General features: G+C 51.0%; 1 protein-coding gene across 11 annotated transcripts in view; it reads right to left on the reverse strand.

The window, feature by feature from the left end:
* The window catches only part of DIP2C (disco interacting protein 2 homolog C), a 408,190-nt gene that overhangs the window by 83,389 nt on the left and 310,410 nt on the right, over nt 1-14,391 (reverse strand). For all 11 annotated transcript variants that reach the window (XM_053225170.1, XM_053225168.1, XM_053225171.1 and 8 more), the window contains 5 exons: nt 6,212-6,351; nt 4,927-5,063; nt 3,081-3,289; nt 2,110-2,224; nt 1,423-1,624 (listed from right to left, as the gene is read on the reverse strand). In XM_053225170.1, coding sequence (XP_053081145.1) covers nt 1,423-1,624; nt 2,110-2,224; nt 3,081-3,289; nt 4,927-5,063; nt 6,212-6,351 — 803 coding nt within the window. The remainder of the gene's footprint in view (nt 1-1,422; nt 1,625-2,109; nt 2,225-3,080; nt 3,290-4,926; nt 5,064-6,211; nt 6,352-14,391) is intronic.

Here is a 14,391-nt window from a genome sequence, read left to right on the forward strand (position 1 = left end):
AATGTAAAGAAATGGATACTTCGTCAGTGGTAACTTTATGTTTTGCTATTGCAGTTGTATAAGCCAAGGACTGAGAGGAAAAAGAAACAAAGGGAGGTATCAGGGGATCTAGAACCTAGAATGTAAGAAAACAACAAACAGCACAGAAATCCGAAGAAAACCAAAAAGCAGAGATAACTGCAAAGCCAAGGTGCCCAGAAAGCAGACAATGACTCCATACTTTCCAAGAGAACCCACGCAGAGGAGAGAACCTCAAGGCTACGTGTACGTCCTCACGAACACACGTGCCTCGTGGAGGGGGTAAGGACAAGGGACCCAGGCTCGAGACCTGGACTCAAGTCTGTCTGTATGCGTGGGGCAACCCTTTCTTCCTGCAGCATCCGCGTCCTCCCCTCACCCTACTGAGGACCACCCACCCACCCTCTCATCCGATCTCACTTACGGGGCGTCGGCCTCAGTCCCTACATTTACCACCAGGTGGGCTATGCCCAGAGTTGACCCAACGGTGTCTGGCTGACTCGTCGTCAGCTCTGCCCTGCAGCCACGCTGTACTGGGTGGAACAAACAGTCAACGGGTCTGGGTCTGCCTCTGTCACACTCTGGCCCCATCAACCCCCTGCCTCTCTGTGACCCATTCTCCTCATTTGTGAAACAGGGACAGAAGAGTGCCTACCACGCAAGCCTCCATGAGAAGAGACGCGTTAATTAGTACAACATGCTGAAACAGTGGCCGTGGGGCCAGCACAGCCCGAGTGTGTGACCCCACCGCCGGCCCCTCCCTGCTTGGACGCCCTGGGACCTCCTGTCACTGCACCAGCAGAAAACCTGGGCCCTCACCTCCCACGGTCTGGAGATAAATTTTCTCTCACTGATGACTATGCAGCCTGAAAGAACATAACTGATTAGTTGCTAGGCACTGAAGTCAGATAAAGGGTAAGTACATGTTCCCCAAACCCCCAAGCGCTAGACACACATTCACTCTTACAACGTCACAAATTAACTTCTAGACTTCCACACAGGCTTCAAGAGTTTCCCACATTTATTAAGCTTTGACACCTAAATAACCCATGAGACAGGTAAGGAAGCATTATTCTCATCTGAAGGAAACCGTGACTGAGAGCTTCCATGCCTGGTAAAATGCCACCCAGCAGACCGAGGGTCAACTACTCCACTGGGATCTACATAGGGCTCCTTCCCAACATGCCCCCAGGTGCCGGGCTCCCAGCCAACCATGCTGTCCCAGGAGAGCCCCTCATCCACCATCCAGTGGGGCAGGTTTATGCCGTGGGAGTGTGGAGACCAGGACAGGAGTGGGGTTAAGAACCACCTACAGGCATGGGGCCTGGTCCACAGGGCACCAACAGCACCTGGTTCCAGAGAGCCACCCAGATTCCACACAACTCTCCAGGCCATGGGACATACCTGGCTGCTTCTGTCGAGGTTTAGGCAAGTTTGTGACACAGGTATGGGGACACATCAGGACGTTGCAGGGGTGGAGTGAGCCCTCCAGGAAGAGCTGCTTCGTTTCTGACAAGTGGATCCCACCGAGTGGGGTTTTGGGGAGGGTGTTTGCTGGAACCAAGGCCAGGCAATAAACCCCAACTTGATGTATGCTGTCAATTGCCTGGAAAGTCATGAGGGAGGAAGTGGGTTAGAACAGGTGCCACAGACACGAAGCAAATGTTCAGATGGTGCAAAGTCCCGTCTGTAACATGAGCAAGCACACGCCATCCGAGTGGGGTGAAGATGCCAAGAGAAGGGGTGTCTCTCCAAATCCAGCCAAACTGGCTAATTTTATGTGGGATTTATGGAATACCACATGCACTAAGAAGGGAAATTTTGAGGAAAAAAACACACTCTGGAGATCAGAACAAAAACTATTACTTGTGACATCCTCACGTGAATGGTGGGAGCTAGTTTTGCAGACCTGTGACCCCTAATCTTGGTCTGTTTAGTTATTTTCCAAGAATGAAATACACATTTCCCGGTCGATGCAATTTCTGATCCAATGGGGCAACGGTCGGGGAGCACGGGAGCACCGTTGGTGGGGGTTAAGGGAAGCCGGCGTGGAAGCAGGTGAGGGGCCCCGGGGCAGGAGCAGAGCTATACCTGCAGCACCCTGCTCATCCACTGGAAGCTGTCCTCCTCCGTGGAGTCTGGCCTCTGCTCGGCCACAATCACTATCCTCTCGTCGTGCAGGACAGTTACGGAAAACACAGCTATCCTGCGAGGACAGAAAGGAGCAGGTGCGGTGAGCACGTGCTGTAGATGCCGCCCAAAGCACTGTTCATTCCGCTACTGATGGCAGAGCCCAGGAGAGCACAGCGCCGGCCTCTGCTCCAGCAAACCTGTGAGGGGACAGGCCCCACTTCTCAGGGCAGACGGAAGGTGCTGGGCTGTGGCCGTCAGAACCGTGCACAATCCACATCTTGGGTTGCACCTGTGAAGTAAGTCTCCACATCAAGGGAAACTCTGGGATGAACGAGTTTCTGCCTCTCTCTCGGGAAGCACAGCACCACGTGACTCAGACCCCCAGAGTCCCCCCTATCACACAGAGGCTGCCCTGGCCCAGTGAGTTAAACGGGGCAATGCTACATCCACGTGTCTGTCACTTCCACTCTCACTGGCGTGCCAGGCGGCAGTAAGGCTCTACAGGAGTTCATGACTTCCTTCACATGAGCCAAAACCCGGGGAGCCGCCACCGTGAATTAGTATTTACTGTGCCCAGATCATCAGGGAGAAGAGGCCACAGGACTCCATTCTCCCACACAACTGTTGCTCGACTATTACCTTGGGGTCTTTGGAGATGATCTGCTCCAACATGAATTTTTGGCTGTTCCCTTTGTGTATTTCTTTAAAACACAAGTCTTTCAAACAGATATTTTTATTTGACTCAGAGGAGAAGTGACGAAAATTATGTATGGAGCTCAGGAAATTTCTATAAAATTGGGCATTCAGAACTAGACAGAACGTCAGAGGTCACTCACTCCCACAACTAAGGAATTTGTGCAATTTTATATAACCAGTGTCGTCTGCAGACAACCCAGGGCTGAATTCCCAGAGGGCACACGCACACCCACCTTCCTCTGTAGACGAATTTCATGGGCTCCACGGCCAGCGCTGTGGCGACGATGTCGTCCGCGTTGTGTCTGCGCCCGCTGACCACCATGAGCCCGTCCATCTTGCCCACCACGAAGACGAGCCCCCCGGGGCCGACGAAGCCCAGCAGGCCTGTCCTTACGAAGGGGTACTCGCTGACAGGGGCCCCCGAGCTCGTCACGGGGAACACCTGTAGACACACGAGTGGTGAGTGCCCAGGGGTGCCCACCGCCACCCTCCTCCCTGGAGCCCATTGGAGAAGCCCCCCCTACCCCCCAATGCTCGTCCCCCACGGTCCACATGCAAGGCTGTCCACCAGTTTCCTTCTACAGCATCCACACCTAAGAATCGATACCGAGATCATGATGACAGTCTAATAAATGCTAATTAATTATTCTGCTTTAAATCCACAGTGTAAAAGTGATGAATGGAAAACCAAAAACGTGCGTAAGTTGTAAGATGATCCCTACTCATTAATGTTTCCTTATGAGGACTACACCAAAAAGGGAAAATACAAACGGGGCAAATCACAGTGTTCTAAGCCTGCACCTGTTTCCTCAGACCCTGCAGGTAAGTCACAGGAAAAAGGAGAGGGGTTTTCTACAGACTCCGGCTAGCTGGGCTTCAGGGACATTTTAGAACCTGGAAGCCACATTCAACAAAGCACCTCATCACATCATGCTCTAAGAAACGAACCCCTAAGCAACCCGCATTTGCTTCTTCTTTTCTTAAATGTTTATTTATTTTTGAGAGAGAGAGAGACAGAGACAGAGCGTGAGCAGAGGAGGAACACAGAGAGAGGGAGACACAGAATCTGAAGCAGGTTCCAGGTTCTGAGCTGTCAGCACAGAGCCCCACGCAGGGCTTGAACTCACGGATGATGAGATCACGACCCAAGCTGAAGTCAGAGATGCTCAACCAACTGAGCCACCTAGGCGCCCCAGCAACCCACATCTTCTTGTGCACAGTTTATTCGAAAGTGTGCTCCTCGTAAGGTTAAGTATCACGTGGTCAAATGATAGCAATTCTGGGAAACTGAGGTGCGGCACAGAGTTTACCACTTAACCGCCCACAAGGCCAGTGTGCGTGTCCGTACGCACGGAGTGCACTAACAGCAAGCCACCCACGCGTGCAAACAAGACACAAGTATGTGTGGACACCTAACACACACACACAGCATATGCCACACGTGTGTGCATACACACCCGCTCATGCCGTGGAGACAGTTACTTCACGTGTGCATTTGCTCACACCTGGCCAAGTCTGGCTTCAGTGGGCGGGCTGCGCCACAAGGGAGGGGCGGGTCTGTGCCAGGTGTGCTCAGCCCTCATTCCTCAGCCTATCAGCTGCAGCACTTACTCAAGAGGCTAATGTAAGAACAGCACGACATACAAAAGGACTTTTTTTCAATGTTTATTTTTGAGGGGGAGAGAGAGAGCACGCGTGAGCATGAGCGGGGGAGAGGCAGAGAGAGAGGGAGACACAGAATCCTAAGCAGCTCCAGGCTCTGAGCTGTCGGCACAGAGCCCCATGTGGGGCTGGAATTCACAGACCACGAGATCATGACCCGAGCCAACGTCAATGCTTAACCGACTGAGTCAGGTGCCCCCCAAAAAGCCCTTTTTAAAGAAACTGTTCTTGCCCTTTTTCAACACTGACTATGAGGTGAAAAAAGCTGATAAGCTAAATTCTTTGAAAATTATTTTTAAAAAAAGGCAGCAAGAAGTGCAGCCATCTTAGTTCCTAAGAGTATATTTGCCTGAGAAACTACCACCTTATCTTTCGTGTCTGTGCACCTGGCATTGGGGCTCAGCTCCATGACCCTACCTCGAAGGTGTTCTTGGTCATGCCCGAGAGGCCGTAATAGGACGTGCCCGTGGCAATGGCGCACACGCAGAGCTCCCCGATTTCATCCGTTCTACACAGCTGAGGAATGCCGTCCGGCTTCACTGAACACATGATGGCTAGAAGCAAAACAGGACACACAGGTAATATTAGAAAGGGGAGGGAGGGAGGGAGAGGGAGACACAGAGAGGGACAGGGTGGGGAGGGACAGAGAGAGACAGGGAGGGAGGGAGGGGGGGAGAGAGAGAGACAGAGGGACAAGGAGACAGAGACAGAGGGACAGGGTGGGGAGGGACAGAGAGACACAGGGAGGGAGGGGGGGAGAGAGAGAGACAGAGGGACAAGGAGACAGAGACAGAGGGACAGGGTGGGGAGAGACGGGGACAGAGAGGGATGGGGGGGGGCAGAGAGGGAGACAGGGGCGGGGCAGGGGGACGGAAGAAATGACTGAACACAGGGAGAGCACAGTGAGCGGAAACCGCATTTGGAACAGGAGTGTGAAGGTAAAAGGGAGGCCAGGCTGGTCCTGGTCTTCCCTGAAGTGAGCCATGAGCTTTCATGTTCCAGGAAAACGTCCACTTACACAGCTATGGTGTAAGATTCTGACGGCTTGAACTTTAATGTGCAATCGTACTGAGGGGATGGACTTCTCCCATATGGACCAAGAGACACCTGGGAGGAGCCCAGGGCCCCCCCCGCACACGGCCCCTCTGTTCCCTGCAAGCCCCGCGCTCCCCCTCCAGTCATCCAGGAGCCCCGGCCGGCACATCAGGAGGCAGCGTGTGCAGCGCCCTGACGGCCTCGTGTGCGCATTTGTGGGAACGGTTCCCTGACTTTTAAAAACGGGCTCTTCTGCTAGAACCAAGCATTGCTCATCGTCTGGAGCCCCATCCCTGGATTTTTATACCATCTGCTACCAGCCTCAGTGCCCAGCTTTGTCCAAAAGGTGGATGGCCGGCGGGAACTTGACCCTTGCAGGGAGAGAAGCCCCCCATGGGCTGCAGGGGCACGGCATGGCCCACGGCGCCCCCTAGGGGAAAGGGCCCCGGGATCCCGGCATGGGAGGTGGCAGAGATGCCCCGTGAAGCTTCCTGAACGTTCTTTCATCAGGAGAGGCGCAGCAGTGACAAGCCCGGATTTAAGTGCTCCGTCTGACCTCGTGCCAGAGGGGCACGGTGGTCCCGGTGGGAAGCAGCCCACTGAACACGGCTGGGGCTCCTGACTCGACCCCCGCCCCCAACGTATGCAGCCCAGCGTCCACACTCACCGCCAGGCATCACGAGGCCGACATCCTGCACGGTGAGCACAGACAGCTTTTCTTCGGAGTCCACCCGGATGACCCCGTAGGTAAGCCCATGCATGGAGAGGACACCCCGGCCCGGGGGCTGGTTGCTGTCATCTGTGGGCCTGAAAGAGCAGTTTTGTCTGAACACATAGGAGCAAACAAGCCACCATCACCAGAGAGGCATTCAAGTGCACGCACACCAGAGGCAGCCAGACACGTCTGGGGTCCCAAGGATCCCCGAAGCAGATCTGAATGCCACACTGTCCTGTGTTCTTAGCGTGCCAAGGGGTGCTGGTTGTCTGTTTGTGAGACGTCAACATCATTAACTCCGTCTCTGGAATGCCCCTCCCTTACACGTATCAGCTATCGACTGATTCCTTCCCTCCCCTCTCTCCGCAGGTCTGATTTTCCAGTTTTGAAAGTGGCTAACAAGGGACCACAATGTCTCCAAGAACACGGATGATGGCAGGGAGCAGAAACAAGGGAGGTGGGGTGGCCTGGGCTCAAGTTGAGACGTGCACTAGGCAGACAGAAGCTCATGGTGCAGGAATCTGAAATGACAGGCCATGCCATTCTGCATGACAAGCTCGGGGAAGTCTTTCTTCGCAGAAGGCATGTGGTGGAATGCTTTCACTCCACCTTCAGCCCGTCTTCTCCATGGCCCCCGCCACTCCAGCTCACTCCACGCCAGCCCCAGGCCCTTTATCCAGCACCCAGCCCACCCCTTCTGGGGGCTTTCACACTTGTCTCTGCCTCCATGTGGAACGTTCTTGGAGCAGACATCCCCCTGGCAGCTCAAATACGCAAGTACTCATTACCCCCCAAGACGGCACAGTAGGGCCACCTGACTACCCACACCAGGCCTCCTGCATCAGAGTCTCTGCTCCCCAAGGGTTCCCTTCTGTTCACTGCATAGCCTTACCCCTGGAGAAGTGTGCAGTAATAAAGGTCTGTTGACTAATCACGGAATAAATAAAATATTTCCAAGAACATGGATTTTGTCCCTGTAACTAAAGAATCTTCCATGTGGGCTAAGTGAGGCACACTTTAGGGAAATACCACACTTCTTTTTCTAATTTTCTGTATACACACGGGTAGCATCTTTTTAGGATCTAAAAGTTAGAAAATAAACAGAAGTTTGCTGTTTAGCTTTAAAACTGATAAATCTCGATAATGTTTCAAGAAAATATCAAGATTTATAATGAACCTAGAAATACAAGTAGAGAAACATAAAGGTTAAAATGTGCAAAAGGAGGGGTGCCTGGGTGCTCAGTCAGTTGAGCACCTGACTCTTGATTTCAGCTCAGGTCATGATCTCACAGTTCATGGGATCAAGCCCCACGTCAGGCTCTGCATTGAGCACAGAGCCTGCTTGTGATTCTCTCTCGCTCCCCCTCTGGCCCTCCCCCACTTGCACTCTCTCTCAAAAAAACAATGTGCAAAATATCTCATTTGAATCAAGTAACTAGGTATTATAAAAAGAAGCATATATTATAGGTCAATTATACCTCAAATAAAAAAAATAAAAATAAATAATAAAAAGGAAACATAAGAGAGTCTGGAAATTGAAATGGTTCTGTCTGTGAAGCATCCAAAAGGGTAGCGCTAACCAGATACAGAAGAAAAGTCTGCCCAGTGATAAGGTCCACCCAGAACTACCCGGAAATGAGCCCCAAACACTGGAATCTATATTGTTCCGCAGGGTGAGAGAGAGGAGCCCCGCAGCAACCCTCTGCTGCTACGAATCCCTGACCCCACTATTGTCCTTGGCCAAAACACAAAGCGAGAGTCTTAAATCAGAATGCTCAGTGCCTGTTGTGGACTGAGTTGTGTCCCCAAAGCTGTGACCAGTCCTGGTCCCGGTACCTTGACTGTCACCGTATTAACATGAAAGAGGATCTTTGTGGACGTCATTAGTTAAGATGAGATCATCCTGGAATTGGGACGGGCCCCAAATGCAATGATCGGTGCCCTTACAAGAGGAGACACAGGCGTCATGTGGCAATAGCAGCCATACAGCAAGGACAGGGGTGCCAGCAGCAGTGGGAGGGCCTGGAGCAGATGGGCTGTGAGAGCCCCTGGGAGCACCCGGCCCTCAGACACCTTGACCCCGGGCTTCTGGCTCCCAGAACTCTGAGGCAGCAGGTTCCCCTTGTGTCACACCACCCGGGAGGGGCGGAGGCACTTACGACAGCCCCAAGAGACAAACGCACCAAGGAACGGGATTTAAAGGTACACGTATTTGGCTGGAACGACCACAGGATAGCAAAAGGCTGGCGTGGCCATGACTCAGCCCAAGCAAGGGGTACAGGGGGAACGGGATGGGCCGCGCCCGTGTGCCAAGAGGGAAAGGCTCTCTTAATATTCAAGGATGCAAGTTCTGGGGTCTTGGGCACAAGACCTGCTTTCCTAGAAACAAGACTCCCTGGAGCACAATTATGAACCGTGTTTGCTACAGGAAACCTTCAACTGTAGGTGTAAAACGAAACTATGGAAACTTGGGTACATGCACTTAAAATGTGAACCAATGACACCACTCAGGTTTTACTTTGATCTACAGCCGTATGTTTATATTTAACAGAGTCCCTTGCTCGTCAGAGAAATCTCAGACATGCTCAGCCAACAGCCCTGCCTCCCGATGACACAGCTCTGCTCAGCTGGCACCTGGGTGTGTCCAACTGTCCCGAGCCCTCTGCACACAGAGACTCACTCGGCAGGTACACCCGCACGGCACCACTGTCCTCCACTTTACAGACCACAACTGCGGGCGTGGGCGCGTTCAGTTCATCATCTGCATCCCTGTGGGGCTTGGTGGGATACAGACCCACAGCCCCAGTTAGGGACAGCTTCCCACCTCCCTTTCCTGCCTCTGGCCTCAAAGACTGAGCACTTCTTAGTTCACGGCATACTTTTCTTTTGAGGGAACTTTAGGACAAATGACACGAGTAACACAGGGGCAAATCCTTCATGTGGATGAGTGGGACACTGCACAAAAAGTCACAGCAAAGGCAAAAGCACCTGCCTGACCCCATCCCAGCCCTGCCTCACCGGCAGCCACAACAGACGATCCACCAGTTCCTTTAATCTGTATTTACATAAAATAGGTGCATGTGTAAATACACCTGTATTTAAAAAAAGCAAAACCACAATAAGCATGTTCTCTTGCAACTTGCTTTTCCACCGAATGGATCTTGTGGATTTTCCTGTGTGCGTGTGTGTGATATAAACACTATGCATACCGCACATGCCAATGACCCGACCGGTCTTAATTGGTGGTGGTGTTCAATAATAGTGACATGTAGTCACTTTATTTCTTTCTATACAATTACAAATATGACTATAAAACACGTATCTAGAAAAAGAACTGAAGAATCAGAAAGTATATACGTTTAAAATTTTAATAAAGCCTATATAACTTCCCAAAAGACTGTCATCTTGCACGTCCACTCTAAGTACTGTTTTCCAATCTACCAGACATGCACAGGGTACTGTTTTATGCAGGAGGCCACCGGAAGCATGTTGTGCACGTGAAGTATCTTACAGCAGCTCTGACACGCATGTCTGTTGTCCCCATTTACAGGCAAGAAGCGGAGTGTGTGAGGCAGTGGCATCTGGGGCACAGCTGTGGGGCAGACCCTGGCATCGAGCGCAGACTGGCCTCAAACCTGCGCTCGTGGCCACGGGGAAGGCGGCCTCCCAGCAGCCACTTCTGCACACCCGTGCCCACACAACCCTCAAAGTGTTCCCGCTTTGATGGTGGAACGCTGTTCCTCTGTTACTTTGGTTTGCATTTGAGTGATTATTAACAAAGTCAGCTTATCTTTCTCTCCATTAACACCTTCCTAGGAAACAAAAACTCCAAGTAGACTAAACTAGATGAGGAAGTGAAAAAATGATACCGATAAGAATTCCCAGAGATTTCAAAAAGATGTGGTTTCACAATCAAACACAGTATGACGAACAACGGCTGAGAGAGCTTGACCCGTTAGTCCCCCCAGGTTCAATGCCCAGATGACACAGAGGGCTGACTGCGTGGAAGAGCAATTCTTGCAGTTCCCAGGACTGCCGAGGGGGTCTCTGCGCACAGAGATACAGAAGGAAGGCAGCTGTGAGCGGCCAGCCCTGCAACCACGGGCAAATGGCACAAAGAGCTAAGTGAAGAGACGGAAGACGGAAGGTGAGCACTGGCCCTGGCCTCAGGAGGAATGTTCCTGATGGCCAATGGCTTCAACGGGATAGTGTGCGCACCTGTTCCCTGGCCATGCCAGGGTTAGATAACCCTCAGGTAATCACGCTGTGTGACACCTGAAGAGGTAGCTATAAGTCTCAACTAACACGTCCACAGTTTGCTATCACTGGCCACGCTCAAATCTGTACCCACACGAAATAAATGCAGTCACGTAAGCCACAAGCATTTGGGACAATTTCCATTCTCAGGATGTAACGGGGAAGTGGCCACTACATCTCTAAGGGTTTAGCGCCACCGTCTCTCACTGCAGCCTCCTGCAGGTGCGACAACAAAGGTCCTTCCCTGCTTCCATCAGATGGAGGCAACCTCCAACTCCAGGAACGGTTGACTCAGGAACATCCAGAGAGCAAAGGGGTCAAGTCTCAGGAAACAGCCCTTTCCTTTGCCAATGTCAGGGTTGACTACAACATTTCCAAAGGGCATGTTGTCATGGGACGCACATGCCCAAGTACATGTGACGCTATCGTAATGACACTAACATTAGCCTGAGCCCTGAATTCTTATGGGCACCATGCAGACCTTCAGCACTCTACATGCACAGATGTTCACACCGTCCTGTGACACAGGCCAGTGGTCACACCCCTTCACAGATGTGGACTCCGAGGACTGAAGGAGGCCCTATGCCGAGTGACAAAGCTGGCAAGAGGCAAAGCAAAGCACAAACAAGCCAGAATGGTGACCCGGGGTCAACAGACTCTGAAATGCACGGGGGGGGGGGGGGGGGGGGGGGGGGAGGGGCGCTGGGCCAGGCTCACTGGACACAGAGCGTGAGGTGTAAGTGCACACGTGGGGTCCACACACGGGCATGAGAGTGGTTCCTGTAACATCACCTCCCTAGGAAATACATATTTGGAGCCGCAGGGCCATCAGTCTGTGTGAGGGAGGGGCGCCCTTGTGCCTGTGGCGAGCAAGGCGCTCCTTTCTGGATGGAGAACGTTCTTTCCAGGAGAGGTACCCTGCCCCGCTTGTCTGGTGCTATCTTCCTTGACTGAAGTCTCTCTACAGCTGAACATAACCTCATTTACCGTGGCAGCTGGCCCCCGATAACTGAACAGCACCAGGCAAAAAACGCCCTTTGAAGAGAGTGGAGCAGCAGACACTGTGCTCTTGTAACAGAAACAAAATTTTTAGGAACACTCCTGCAAATTTCAGGAGAGATCCAGTCAAATCCATGAATACGTGCACCCTTCCTCAATGTTGAGATGGAGACTTTCAAAACCACCCGCACTGAAGTCTCAGTAAAATTCTTATTGTTTTTTTTTTTTTTTGAGAGAGAGTGAGGGAGAGAGAGAATCTCAAGCAGGCTCTGTGCTCAGTGCAGAGCCCAATGTGGGGCTTGATCCCATGAACTGTGAGATGATGACCTGAGCGAAATTAAGAGTTGGACACTCAACCAACTAAGTCACCCAGGTGCCCTTAAAATTCATGATTTTTGACAGGGGAAGTTACAAGATTGAGACATCACACCTTTAATTTCTAAGTTATTTTAGTGTGATTTTCTCCCCTTTCTCTGACGAGAGCAATGCACACTTATTTTTTAAAAATTTTTAAATGTTTATTTATTTTTGAGAGAAAAAGACAGAGTAGGAGTGGGGGAGGGGCAGAGAGAGGGAGAGACACAGAATCTGAAGCAGCTCCAGGTTCTGAGTTGTCTGCCCAGAGCCCGACACGGGGCTTGAACCCAGGAACAATGAGATAATGACCTGAGCCAAAGCAGGACGCTGAACCAACTGAGCCACCCAGGCGCCCTGCACACTGATTAAAAAAAACAACAACAACAAAAAGCCTGCTTCAAGAGCTATGTAATATAAAAAGGAAATGTTTTCTCCTCCATTATTTTACCTACTCACTTTAGAGATAATTCTTTTCAGCCGGAAAAGGGACCATACCATACAAGCGGTGTGCAAACTTTGTTTTCATTTGCCCTGGCAACTTCTCCGCATCTCAAGGCAGGCGATCAGGGTGCACAGCAGGGAAGTGTCAGCATGTACATCAAGGGTGGGGCTGCACCCCGAGCGGCACCTGCTCTCTGCAAGCTAACCCTCCACCACACCAAGCACACAGTCCAACCAAACACAAAACAGAACACGGTTCGCTCCTGCACGTGGGCGGTCAGGACAACTCACACAAGGTAACTCGAGTCACTGGGCTCTTCAATGCTACCTGATTAGTCCATATTTCCACTTAGATATGGTGATTCTCATCTTCAAACTATTTTACACTTAGACAAGTTCTACAGTTTTGTCTGAGTTTAAAACTTTCAGATTAAAATTTCTGATAATGTAATTTGTGTTATAAAAAAAAGACTATAGATCTTCATGTTTGACTTTTTTTTTTTTATGGGGCAAAGCCATTCTTGAAAACTCCACTTCAATTCACAGGCTTGTTAACTATTTTTATTCTGGGTCACTGGTTGGGGTCTCCCCAGCAAAACTGTCCGATTCTGGCCCCCAACAGACATCCTGCCACATGGGCCCCTCCTAGCTCTCTAAATTCCAGGGGGACATTTCAACATGCAAAATGATTTTGTTGGCAAAGAGGCAACTTTATTATCCTCTGGAATTGCTGTTTTAATTACTGCTTTACATAATTATTACCCTTTCATTGCTAAAGCATCAAGGTATTAAAAGAACATCGTGCAGATAAAAAGCCCACAGAGGGGTGACCTGGGTGGCTAAGTCACTTAAGCGTCTGACTTTTGATTTCAGCTCAGGTCTTGACTTCAGGGTCATGAATTCAGGCTCTGCACTGGGTGTGAAGCCTACTTAAAGAGCCTACAAAATATTTTTTTTTATTTCAATCAACATTACCACAATGTAGCTTTAAAAAGCAGGTTCTGCATCTATATTTCAGTGATGGAAACAGAACCAGACAGCAATCTTAGAGATACATGGGGCCATGAATGATTTGCCAGTTTTCATTCTGCAATTTGCCCTCTTGAAATAATTCTACAGATAACTTTAGGTATCATGAAACCGTATTTCTCCAATATTTTTGATTTTACAACTATTCCTCAAAGAAAAAGGAAACAGAAAACATGAACCTGGGTGATGACAGTTTTAAAAACAAGAAAGACAAATACCTTGGTTGCTCAGGAAGCCAGGGAAGACCTCACAGGGGAACAGTGTGGTTTACTGCCATTACCTGGTCGACATGCATGGAAACAGACATGCATGAACAGACACCCGTGAAGACAGATGCACGTGAACATAGGCACTTTCAGATAGATACCCATGAAGACAGGCACAAACAGGACACACGTGAAATCAGACACACACAAAGACAGATGCCCATGGGACGGACAAACACACAGACAGTCACTCATGGAGACAGACACTCGTGAGCAGGGACACCCATGGAGACGGACACCCCCAGAGACGGACACCAACGGAGACGGATACCCACGGAGACAGACACCCACGGACACAGACACCCACGAGACAAACACCCATGAAGACGGACACCCCCAGAAACGAACACCCATGGAGATGGACACCCATGAGACAGACACACGGAGACAAACACCCATGAAGACAGACACCCACGGAGATGGACACCCCCAGAGACAGACACCCTTGAGGACAGACACCCATGCTGTCACAGGGTGTGACACTGCAGAGACAGACAGGTGTGGACACAGGCATCCCTCCTGCCCTTGTCCCTTCAAGTTCCCTGACTTTCATTCTTAAAAGGACTCAAATGTCCTGCTTTGACCACTAGTCACTTTGTGAACTGACCTTCCTTTCCTTCCGGACCGTGGCTGTTCCTAGGGGGCTGCTTACAGGGCTGGTCCTACCGATCAGACATGGCCTGGGCAGCTCTCTGCCCCAGGGGCCAGGGCACCAGCCACTGCCCCCAGATCATGGCCACAGTCCTACCACTGTCTCTCGGGACGACGTCTGCATCCTGCCTG

This window comes from Acinonyx jubatus, chromosome B4 (genome assembly GCF_027475565.1).
Source record: "Acinonyx jubatus isolate Ajub_Pintada_27869175 chromosome B4, VMU_Ajub_asm_v1.0, whole genome shotgun sequence".
Lineage (NCBI taxonomy): Eukaryota > Metazoa > Chordata > Mammalia > Carnivora > Felidae > Acinonyx > Acinonyx jubatus.